The 11,897-nt window shown below is 51.9% G+C and overlaps 2 protein-coding genes across 2 annotated transcripts in view; one reads left to right on the top strand and one right to left on the bottom strand.

Annotated features, from left to right (window-relative positions):
• LOC143838714 (lithostathine-like) overlaps window positions 1-11,897 on the bottom strand; it is a 228,311-nt gene that overhangs the window by 192,275 nt on the left and 24,139 nt on the right. The window lies entirely within an intron of this gene.
• On the top strand, window positions 733-8,474 carry LOC143838713 (snaclec agglucetin subunit beta-1-like). Its single transcript, XM_077340481.1, has 6 exons — window positions 733-866; window positions 2,461-2,539; window positions 3,962-4,074; window positions 5,448-5,591; window positions 6,566-6,695; window positions 7,922-8,474. Exons 2-6 carry the CDS (start codon window positions 2,464-2,466, stop codon window positions 7,987-7,989), a joined length of 531 nt encoding a protein of 176 aa, XP_077196596.1. The 5' UTR covers window positions 733-866; window positions 2,461-2,463; the 3' UTR covers window positions 7,990-8,474.

The following is an 11,897-nucleotide window of genomic DNA, read 5'->3' on the forward strand; positions in this document are numbered from 1 at the left end:
GAGAGCCAGTTTGGTGTAGTGGTTAGGAGTACGGACTTCTAATCTGGCATGCCAGGTTCGATTCTGCGCTCCCCCACATGCAACTAGCTGGGTGACCTTGGGCTCCCCAAGGCTCTGATAAAACTGTTCTGACTGAGCAGTGATATCAGCGCTCTCTCAGCCTCACCCACCCCACAGGGTGCCTGTTGTGGGGAGAGGAATGGGAAGGCGACTGTAAGCCGCTTTGAGCCTCCTTCGGGTAGAGAAAAGCGGCATCTAAGAACCAACTCTTCTTCTTCTTCTTCTTCTTCTTCTTCTTCTTCTTCTTCTTCTTCTTCTTCGTCTTCGTCTTCGTCTTCGTCTTCGTCTTCGTCTTCGTCTTCGTCTTCGTCTTCGTCTTCGTCTTCGTCTTCGTCTTCTTCTTCTTCTATCGCTCATCTGCTAAGACTCCTAGATCCTTTTCACACGTACTACTGCCAAGACAAGTCTCCCCCATCCTATATTGGTGAATTCTGAAGGTCTTTCAAGGGAAAGGGCAGCGAGACGAAGCACAAGGCATTCTGGGAAATGGAATGAATTTGACCTTGAAGCCGGCTGCCGCCTGTCCCTTCCAGAGCTGCCCCAGAGGTGCCTCATGACCTTGTAGGGCCACCAATAGGGCTTTATCTGCCCCAGGTTTCCTAGAACAGCTGCCAGACAGACGAGGCAATTCCTAAATTTCTGTTTGCCTTGGAGCAGGGTGGAGACCTGGGTTTGTTTGTTCAGTCCCCATCAGCCCCATCTCCCTCCCTATAAATATCCCAAGGAAGCCGGAGTACCCTCCACAGGTGCATCCTGAGACGGCTCTCCCTCCATCCCAGACGGTCCTGGAAGCGAATCGCAAGCAGGTGAGTTTTTCTGTCTCCTCATATCCTCTCCCCTTTTGGGTCTGATTTTATGCCTTGGGGAAGCAGGCAAGAAATAGACCGGGACAACAGCCTTTGTGAGCGGATGAAGCCGAAATATTTGAAAAGACATTCCATGTGGCTGATGTCCTTTTTCAATTTCCATGGTTTTGCTGCTCCACATGGACGATTTGTGCATATGAGGCTTCCCCCTCCCTGCCGTTGTGACCGTATTTGGGGTCTCTTTGGAGAGTCTATTTGGAGAGCCAGTTTGGTGTAGTGGTTAGGAGTGCAGACTTCTAATCTGGCATGCCGGGTTCGATTCTGCGCTCCCCCACATGCAGCCAGTTGGGTGACCTTGGGCTCGCCACGGCACTGATAAAATTGTTCTGACTGGGCAGTGATATCAGAGCTCTCTCAGCCTCACCCACCCCACAGGGTGTCTGTTGTGGGGAGAGGAAAGGGAAGGCGACTGTAAGCCGCTTTGAGACTCCTTCGGGTAGGGAAAAGCGGCATATAAGAACCAACTCTTCTTCTTCTTCTTCTTCTTCTCTCTCTTTTAAAGAAGCCATAAAGCTCCGTTGCATAGTGGCTGCATGGTGGAACATGAGTTTGTCTCCCTGGGCCAGCTCTTTACAAAGTGTGACATGTAGTTGGGCCCTCTGACAGTGCCGTCCGTTCTGGGGTACAGCTGGGAGTGATGTCATCAGGCACACATAACGTTCTAGGCTTCCAGCCACACTCCGTGGTTGCATAATGTCACTTCCGAGTCCACCAATTGGACATAATGGTGCAGCCTTGGAATGACACCCTCCCCCCTTTCTTCCTCCAGACTTCATGTGAGACGCCATTAATGCCTCCTTTGAACTTTAAGCAAACGTCATGCCAATGATGACATGCAGGACGCATGGCTGGGTTGGGAAGGCAGGGGCTGCGGCTCATCGGAGGGGCCTCTGCTTGGCAGGCGGAAGGTCCCCGGTTCAATCCCCGGCATCTCCAGTGGGAAGGACCGGGCGGGAGGGGACAGCAAAGACCCTCACCTGAGTCGCTGCCAGTCAGAGCAGACAAGACCTACCTAGATGGACTCATGTTCTGATCCAGTCCAAGGTTGCTTCGTGGGGTTCCTGTGACTTGCGGTGTTTATATTCTGTGCCCAGAGCCGGGTGGACTTCTTTGAGGGTCTGAAGCAGCACAACAAAGCCTGAGTCCAGCAGAGGCCTGAAGAGCAACCACAGTTTTATTCAAGGGATGAGCTTTCCCGAATGGGCACACTCCTCTCCTCCAGGGACCGAGGGGATGGAGCCTGCATGCACACAGAATCTCAAACCTTGAGTGAAACTTTGCTGGCCTTCAAGGTGCCTGGCCGGACTCAGAAGGTGTCCTATTTCCCACGGGGCCCGAGAGGGAGAAGAGCGGCCCCCTCCTGTCTTGCAGGGAAGCCCGCCTGGCAGAGCTGCCGTGTCTCTTCCTAGCATGCCCTCATTGACCAAGAGACTGGGGGGGGGAGGGGGCTGTGCGGAAGGAGAGGGCTCCAGGCAGCCTCCCAGGCGACAAAGAGGGAGAGACCCCAGGACTATGACAGGATGTTGTTTTCCAGAAAATGGGGCGCACCGTCTACCTTGGCCTGTGGCTCTTGGGCTGCTTCGTCTTCGGACTGAACGGCACCCCAGTGGAAGGTGAGTCCTAGGGCCGGGAGCCCACTGTGGGGTGCTTGAAGCTGGTCCTCATCCAAGGGAAGGGCTGTAGGCTGACTCTGACGGGCCACACCTGCTTCCCTTCCCTTGGGGCAGACATGCCCATGCTCGGCTGGGAGATCCCTGAAGATTTAGGGGTGGGGTTTGGGGCAAGGTGGGGGTTGTGGGGAGACGCCAGCAGGGATAGGATGAGAAGCAGCATACTCTCCAAAGCAGCGCCTTTCTCAGGCCGGGGGTGGGGACAATGATTGAGTTTTGCAGCCCAGAGACCAGATGTAACTCCAGGGCATCCCCAGGCACCACCTGGAGGCTGGCAACCCTACGACATGGCCACGTTTAAGACCCATTCTCGATCTGTGCCAGGACACTTTCAGTTTCCACGAGAGAATGGCTGGTGGGTTCCCAGAGCTAAGTAAGCAGAACCATTCAGGGTAGTCCCAGGAGCCCAGACCACCCAGCCCAGCGTGGTGATACAATTAAGAGCAGCGGCTTCTAATCTGGCAAGCCAGGTTTGATTCCCCACTCCCCCACATGCAGCCAGCTGGGTGACCCTGGGTCAGTCCCAGTTCTTTCAGGGCTCTCTCTGAGTCTCACCTCCCTCACAGGGCGTCTGTGGTGGGGAGAGGAAAGGAAAGGCGATTGGAGGCCCCTTTGAGACTTCTTCTTCACTGGGAGGGCAGTCGGGGCTTCCAGTGAGACAAATAATCATACCAGGCCTCTGGGTCGACCCCACGGAGATCATTATAGCACTTCTGCAGCAGAGCAGGACTGCACCTCTGCCCGCCCCCTGAAAATGGAGGCCCAATTGGGTTGCCAACTCCAGGCCTGGAGATCTCCTGACATGGCATCTGTCCCCTTTGAAAGGTGGGCTATAGAGCAGGGGTAGTCAACCTGTGGTCCTCCAGATGTCCATGGACTACAATTCCCATGAGCCCCTGCCAGCATTTGCTGGCAGGGGCTCATGGGAATTGTAGTCCATGGACATCTGGGGGACCACAGGTTGACTACCCGTACTCTAGAGCATGGTATCCCACTGGAATCTGCCTCCAAGGTCTCCAGGTATTTTCCAAGCTGGAGCTGGGAACCGTCATGCCCTGGGTGGAGACTTGATCGTGGGAAAGTCCCTGGATTAGGCAGGGTTATTGTAAGGAGTCCTTTGTGCCTTGGTCTTGAATGTGCCTCTCTTGAGGGCTGAGCCTCCTGCCCAAAGCCATATTAAGTCTGCCTCCAGAGTTCAGGGAGTGCAAGGGGGACTCTTCTCCTGAGAACAATGAGGTCACTTGAAGGTGTTTTGTCCAGCCGGGTATTGTTTTTTGTATTGGGTGTTTGGGATGCTGCAAACGTTGGGTCAGCATTGTGCCCCGAAGTGTTCACTCAGTGAAAGAAGCCCTGTGTTTCTTCTAGATGACAGCGAAGATGAAGTGGCGGCAAAGGCTTCCTGCCCTTCGGAGGCAGTTCATGTCAGAGGATATTGCTATGAGTTTTTTAGGCAGTCTTTGACCTGGGACTCAGCAGAGGTGAGTACTGCCAGGAGCGGGAAAGGAGGCTGGAAAAGGAGTCAGGAAAGCTGTGCTCATAATCAAAATATTTCAATTTCAATCAGGAAATATTTCCTGATGTCATAAGCATATACATGAAATATATGACAGTCTTCAAGCAAAGGTTGGATACACCTGTATGGCCCCTTCCAGCTCTAGGATTCTATGATTCTATGAAATCATTTCTCTTCATTCAACAGGGGAAATGTTCCAAAAGTAAAAAAAAATCTTAGCAAAAAGTGTTTGATTAAAACTGGATTATGCAGATCTCTGGAGTCAGGCCATAATTGTGCATTCCTTGTGAAAACCTGTCGTTTCCACATTTCGCTCCTTTGTGAATGCACAGCTTGATTTTGATTATCCCTGATTTTGATTATCCCTTATAGCCAGTTAAGTCAAATATTTTCCTGCCTTCCTCTTGTCTAAGCTCCAGTACCACTTAAGGATTCATATTTATTTAAGTCACCCTATTATGTCTCGTGAGAACTGGGGTCAGCTGAAGTGTCAGAACTAGAAAACCTTTCAGGTGGTTACCTTCCAGTTGCTCCCCCTTCATCCTCCTGACATGTGCATCACTCAGCGGGGGGGGGGGGGTGAGAAGCACACCCAAGAACTGCCATCTTCCCCCTCCCCCATCAATTTCTTTTTTAAAAAATTAAGGAAGCTCAGTACAGTTGGATTCCTGGGTTTTTTAAAGCACATCAAGGTAACTTTTATATGTTGTTTATCTGCTCTAGACTCCAACCAGTGGCCTATCCAGTCCCATGCTCTGTCACACAGTGGCCCAAGCCCAGGTGCCCTCGGGAGGTCCACCAGCAGGGCCAGAGGTCCTCCCACTCTTGCCCCCCCCCAGCACCAAGAAGGCAGAGCCCCCCTCCCCAGAGTGCTCCATCTATCCCCTGGGACCTCTGCTCCAGATGTTTGCCCAGTCCCCTTTTGAAGCTGTCTGTGCTTATAGCCACCAGTCCAGGGAATTCCATGGGTCAATGACTCTTTGGGTGAAGAAGCCATCCTGCAGATGCTATCTGACATCTTAATCAGACCTGGCCTCACTTCTTTGGTCTTATTGCCTGGAGCTGTTGCTGGATCACCTCCCCCCCCCCCCCTCCCAAATACCATTCTGGGGAATGAGGAAGCAAGGCACTCAGTGCTGGAAAAAAGGGTACTGTTTCCCCTGTTTTTACAGTGGGGAAAGATTCACTGAATGTTGGATCCTTCTGCAAGGCAGAGGGGGAATTCTTACCCACCTCAGTGGTCCTGACCTTTGACAGACCCCAAGTGGGCCAGAGTTTCATATTGCAGCAGCAACATGGCGATTTAACTCAAGATAACATTTTGTTTTCTCCTGGCAGGCTGAATGCCAGAGACTGCGAAGCGGCGGTCACCTGGCCTCCTTTTCCAGCATGAGGGAGGAAAAAACAGTTTCTACTTACATCAGACGCTTTGGCACAATATACTATGCCTGGATTGGAATGAACGCCATGCCGTTTTCCAATGTAGGTGCCATCTTTGGGCTTCCTTCATTCCCTTTGAGTTCTTTCTTTCTTTCTTTCTTTCTTTCTTTCTTTCTTCCTTCCTTCCTTCCTTCCTTCCTTCCTTCCCCCTCCCTTTCACCTCTTTTCCTTCCTTCCTTCCTTCCTTCCTTCCTTCCCCCTCCCTTTCACCTCTTTTCCTTCCTTCCTTCCTTCCTTCCTTCCCCCTCCCTTTCACCTCTTTTCCTTCCTTCCTTCCTTCCTTCCCCCTCCCTTTCACCTCTTTTCCTTCCTTCCTTCCTTCCTTCCTTCCTTCCTTCCCCCTCCCTTTCACCTCTTTTCCTTCCTTCCTTCCTTCCTTCCTTCCTTCCTTCCTTCCTTCCTTCCTTCCCCGTCCCTTTCACCTCTTTTCCTTCCTTCCTTCCTTCCTTCCTTCCTTCCTTCCTTCCTTCCTTCCTTCCCCCTCCCTTTCACCTCTTTTCCTTCCTTCCTTCCTTCCTTCCTTCCTTCCTTCCTTCCTTCCCCCTCCCTTTCACCTCTTTTCCTTCCTTCCTTCCTTCCTTCCTTCCTTCCTTCCCCCTCCCTTTCACCTCTTTTCCTTCCTTCCTTCCTTCCTTCCTTCCTTCCTTCCTTCCTTCCTTCCTTCCTTCCTTCCAGCTCCAACGGGGGTCTGGCAACCCTCAGCCAGGTTGTTCTCTCTGCCCTGAATCACCTCTACCAATGATACCTCAGCATTTAAAAGGGCTGCTCCATTTGGGGGAAGGGGCTGAGGGCGTTGGGGCTCTCTTCCCCTTTCCTCACCCTGGGCCCTCACGAGCCCTGCTCCTTGGTGTGCTCTCAGGAGAAGGCCTCAAATCTGCACCCGGCATGGCCTGCGGTGCTCCAGGGAGCTGTGCTTTCCTCTCCGCCCCTGGATGTAAGCGTCCTCCTACCGTGACTCTGCAGCCGTGCTCAAAGTCCTCTTGCTTCATGGGAGCTTTCTCTTTCACCCTCAACAGACGCTGATATGGGAATGGAGTGATCATTCCCCGTACACCTCTGGGTCGCCTCTCTGGGACAATCGGAGCCCCAGCACCTCCGTCTCTTCCTTAGAATGCATGATTATGTACAACATCATGTCTCCGTCATGTATGTATGAAGGCTCTTAGCAGGCACCTGTCTGGCGCGACTGCCTTTGATGAGGAGAACCACCTTGCTGCCTCGTGGTTTTCATACATGAGCACTCCCTGGTGCCAGCTGCTGCCTGTGCCTCTTGTTCTTTGGGAGTGTGGTAGCCGGCATGTGTACCCCGCACCTGCCCCCTCCCACCTGCATGGCATTCCCTCTCCCTACTCACTCCCCCATAATGCCCTGGACCACCCAGGCTAGCCTAGCCCCATCAGACCTCCCGAGCTAAGCAAGTTACTCAACCTTGCTCACTCAGTCCCATCAGAACCGATTTTGAGTCCTGTAGCACCTTTAAGACCAGCAAAGTTTTGCTCAAGATACGAAAGCTCAGACCTTGAATGACACTTGGTTGGTCTTAACGGTCTGCTGCTTCAGACCGACACGGCTACCTGCTTGAATCGATCCCACCAGCCCAGGTAAGCTAAGCAGGGTCAGCCCTGGCTGGCACCTGGAAGGGTGGCCACCAAGGAACAGCAGGGTGCTGACATGGGGGGCGGGCCATGGCAAAACACCTCCAAGTATCTCTTGTTTGGCTTCCGGATGGTCTTACGGGCTCCTGGCTTCATGGCACAATTGACATGCAATAAATGAACGATTCGCCAAGCAAGGCTGGCCCTGGTTAACCCTTGGAAAGGAAGACCCAGGTCACTTGAAAGAGGCAGGCAATGGCAAGCCACCTCTGAACATCTCTTGCCTTGGAAACCCCATGGGGAAATGAGATCCCTGGTAGGTTTTGCAAAGCATAGACTATTGAATTTATTTCATAGAAGAAGAAGAGTTGGTTCTTATATGCCGCTTTCCCTACCTGAAGGAGGCTCAAAGCGGCTCACAATCGCCTTCCCTTCCTCTCCCCACAACAGGCACCCTGTGGGGTGGGTGAGGCTGAGAGAGCCCTGATATCACTGCTCGGTCAGAACAGTTTTATCAGTGCTGTGGCGAGCCCAAGGTCACCCAGCTGGCTGCATGAGGGGGAGTGCAGAATCGAACCCGGCATGCCAGATTAGAAGTCCACACTCCTAACCACTACACCAAACTGGCTCTCCATACAGTGATCCATAATGTGCCATTCTGTGCATAGTCCTGGCGATTGCCGAATGAATTCCAGCAGGAATAAGCATTTGAGACCCTCCAACATGCTGAGGCCCAAGTAATCTCACCCCTGATGGCCGCTCTTCTCTCCCCTGCAGCTTCTACTAGATGGTCACAGCAAAACTGTGAGTCCTCCTTCCCGTTCGTCTGCAAATACAGGGCCTAGAACCAGGCCTGGGATGGACACCCAGCACCCCCGGCCCAATCTCACCACTTCTTCAGCGACCTGAGGTGGTCAGGAGTTCCACCGGACGAAGCTCCAGATTCGGATTTCGGAGTGCTGCAGTGTCAAGGGAGATCTTGCCTGCCCCTGTCCTGAGATTCTGTTTTCCCCCCTATCACTGCTTGTTAACCTGTCTAAATCTTTGTCATTCTCACACTCGGAACAATCCTAAAAACACTTTCCTGGGAGTAAGCCCCATTCAGTAGACTTGAGTAGGCTCCTGAGTAGACCTGCTTCGTAACACTCTGCTAGTCTTCCGGGCAAGCCAGCTGGGTGTCATGGTTAAGAGCGGGGGCCTCTCGCCTGGAGATTCCCCACCCTCATGCAGTCTTTGAAGAGTTCTGGATAATTCCTGATTCTCTGGCCAGCTCCCACCTGCTGTGATATCTTTTGCTGTCCGAATGATAATAAATTCTCTGCTGAGCATACCACTCTGAGTGGGTCTCCTTTATCTGGATCTGGCCTCTGGGTTGGGTGGGTGGCTGCCTGGCACGGGTTCTCCTTGACCACCAAATCTTTGCACGTGTGCAGTGCCAAGAGTTCATCTCAGCTGCCTTCAGCAAAGCTCACCAGAATTTCCTTGAAATGGAGTTGTTTTGCCCTGCATGCCCCTCAATTCCTTCTGGGTTATTTCCCGTGTGATCCAAGGTTGCCTTAGTCCAGTCTGTCACTCCTGGAATCTAGGACTGAGGCTAGAGTGACTCTGCATAAGACCAGCCCGAGGTCCCATCTAGGACTGCCAGCATCCAGGGGGGGGGGTCTGGTGTTCCCCCAGAATTCCCAGGGATCTCCAGGCCACCGAAGATGGTGGCTTCAGAGTTGACTGTACAGCATCGCAGCCCTGCAAGCTCTCTGCCCTCCTCAAACTCTGCCCTCCCCAGGCCCCACTCCCAAAATCCCCAGGAATGGCCCGGCCCAAAGCTGGCAACTGTTGACAGAGTCTGAATAGGCAGAGAGCACAGAGCACCAGGCTGCTTGAGGAATGAAATATTTATTGTGAAGAGAAACCACACTCTATAGAAAGAGGAAAGAGAGTCCGAACGGTCCTGTCTGTGTAACTCTTGTCTGCAGTCATTATGTCTGTTCTGGAGGCAAGCAGGGAGGAAGTGGGCTCCAAGGAGCAGGAAGTCTCCCACTGAGCCAACAGAAAGAGAAAATGTACAGGAAGACAAATCAGGATACAATCCATCAGATCCCATTCGGTTGGGAGTGCATTAAGGACACTAGGCTAGATGGCATCATATATAGGGCACTATAGGAAGACATGCTGTATAGTTTCTGTACGACCTTGTTTACATGGGAAGAGTCTGCCTGTCTACGGAAGTTTTGGAATCTCCCAGTCATCACAGCAGAAGGTAAAATATCAAACCTCACAAGCATGAAGGCCCTGCGCTGATGCGGGTTGACGAAATGAGAAAAATTAGGAGCTAACTTATCAGGGAGTGGTGTCATCCCTAAGAAGCGTGGAGAACAGGTTTGCCCAGCTGCTTCATTTAGCACTTGAAGCTCAATAGCTAGAATTCTGCATTTTATAATTTTATATATTGACTAGCTTCAAAACCCGTTCCTAAGAAAGTGCCTTGAAAGGGTCCCCTCCCCTGGCCAGGCAGCTTAAGGTGGCCTTGGGCAGTTGCTCGCAGCCAGATCAAGTGGGGCGGGTGGGGGCTGGGCAGCTTGTTAGCAAGGCCAAAACAGAGCTCCTTAGCAGTCCTTAATGAGCAGTCAGCAGGCTGGGAGGCCCTCAGCAGGCTGGGAGGCCCTCATCAGCAGGCCCAGCCTAGCAGGCCAAGAGGCCCTCGTTATGAGGCCTCCATCATGACCCTTTGCCCAGGGCCCTCTCCCCTTATCTGCTGCTGGCTCCAGGCACTGAGGCGTCTGAGAGCAAAGAGGCTAGAATCCAGAGATGGAGGGCGGGAGCTGCAGGGGCAGGGCCAATCAGGGCAAAGCTGGCTGCACCCTGATTGGCCCTATTCCAACTTGGACAGCTGGACACGTCCCACCCCCTACGCTGTTTCACAAATATATAGAGGAACAACAATGGATACAGATGATGTTGCTGGCACTAAGGCCAAAGAATCCAAGGAAATGGCAAGGGTTTTGATGTTCTGCTTAACATAATTTAGCCAGTTAAAGGACTGTTGTTCTGAGAGCATTAGGAAAGTAAAGCCAGAAGATTCAGAATAAGAAATTAAATAGTGCCAAAATTTAATGGTTAGGAGCCATGCCCGAGTCTGGAGCAGTCTTTGATTTGTTTCTAAACAGATTGCAGTGTAGGGTACTCAGCTTGGGATACCCAAGATTCCAGGCAAGAAAAAGGATTGAATATCTTCAGCTGCTTATCCCTAATGGGACGCCACGGAGAAGCTGAGAACATGGCTTAGCCTTCAAAACTTTAAGTGCTGCCAGTACGAACTGGTTTCCCCTCATATAGAAAAATCGGGCAGCAGCCCAGGGGCCTTTCTTTGCGTATTTCTGACGTGTTTATGATTACCGTCTAGCTCACATTTGAAGTGCCTAACTTGTTCAATAATATCACAACAGTTAAATTATAAGTTAACTGTCTTACCATTTTGTAATCCTATTGCTCAAGCAATAATTAGCTTAAATAATACAGCCCTTATAATCGTCAGTATTTATATCCCTCCCTGCCCAGACAAAGCCTCTTTGCGCACCTATTGGGAGGAAGGAGAAGAAGAGTTGGTTCTTATATGCCACTTTTCCCTACCCGAAGGAGGCTCAAAGCGGCTTACAGTCGCCTTCCCATTCCTCTCCCCACAACAGAGACCCTGTGGGGTGGGTGAGGCTGAGAGAGCCCTGATATCACTGCCCGGTCAGAACAGTTTTATCAGTGCCGTGGCGAGCCCAAGGTCACCCAGCTGGTTGCATGTGGGGGAGCGCAGAATCGAACCCGGCATGCCAGATTAAAAGTCCACACTCCTAACCACTCCTAACCACTACACCAAACTGTCTGACTGCTTTTCCGATGGAGCTAGAGCCGTGCTCTCCCTCCACTGAAGTTATTGTTGAGGGTGGTTTTAAGTCTCTTCCAGATTTCTTCCCATTTGAGAGGCATTCCAAGGACTTCAGTATGAATTATGCAGGCATTTTATTGGCAGAATATTGAGGAGACCATTTGACAAATACCAGGAAGTTCCTGACCGCACGGTGCTGAATGCACGTCTCCTCCCATGCCGACTGAGTCTTCCTACTCTCTTCAGTTATGCACACTGCAGATCTCGAATATTTCAACTACACCCCCCCCCCAACCCCCAAATCTTGGATACACCCTGCAGGCTACAGCACGATTCCATCTGGAGCAAAGTAACATGAGCTCGGGGGGGGGGGGGGGGGCTGGAGAGAGAGAGAGGCTGTGGAATTGTCCCCACTATGCATACCCACAGACACTCTGGTGAGAGCGACAAGGTCCCCTTTAAACAAAGCGGCTGTCCAGACTGGGGACTTGCACTTTGACACAAAGAGTCAGAGGTCCCACTACAGCTTTGGTGAAAAGAACAGGAGTGTTCTGTAGCTGGAGAGTTTGGGGGAGGAGCCAGGAGTGGGCGGGGTTTGGAGTGGGGCGGGGCCTCTGCAGGATATGACCCCCCCTAGACTCCACCCCTTAAAGCAGCCATCTTCTCAAGGAGAACTGATCATGTTTGTCCGGAGATTCGGCATAACGGCAGAAGAGTCTCACGTGACACCTGGTGGTTGGGAGCCCTTGGGGAGGAGGAAGTGGAGAGCCAAAAATAATGATTTTTTTTTAATTATTTTTTTCCAACAGACAGATTCTTGAGGGGTTGGAGTTACTTGCTTAGTCACGTGTGGACCCGGGCCCCTAGGAAAATGACCGA

This window comes from Paroedura picta, chromosome 5, assembly GCF_049243985.1.
Source record: "Paroedura picta isolate Pp20150507F chromosome 5, Ppicta_v3.0, whole genome shotgun sequence".
NCBI classification, from domain to species: domain Eukaryota; kingdom Metazoa; phylum Chordata; class Lepidosauria; order Squamata; family Gekkonidae; genus Paroedura; species Paroedura picta.

Bases quoted from the DNA above. Each gene is read 5' to 3' on its own strand.
- LOC143838713 (XM_077340481.1), top strand. From the start codon at position 2,464: ATGGGGCGCACCGTCTACCTTGGCCTGTGGCTCTTGGGCTGCTTCGTC. The intron at 4,075-5,447 runs GTGAGTACTGCC...TTCTCCTGGCAG, and splicing joins TGACCTGGGACTCAGCAGAG to GCTGAATGCCAGAGACTGCG. The intron at 5,592-6,565 runs GTAGGTGCCATC...CACCCTCAACAG, and splicing joins ACGCCATGCCGTTTTCCAAT to ACGCTGATATGGGAATGGAG.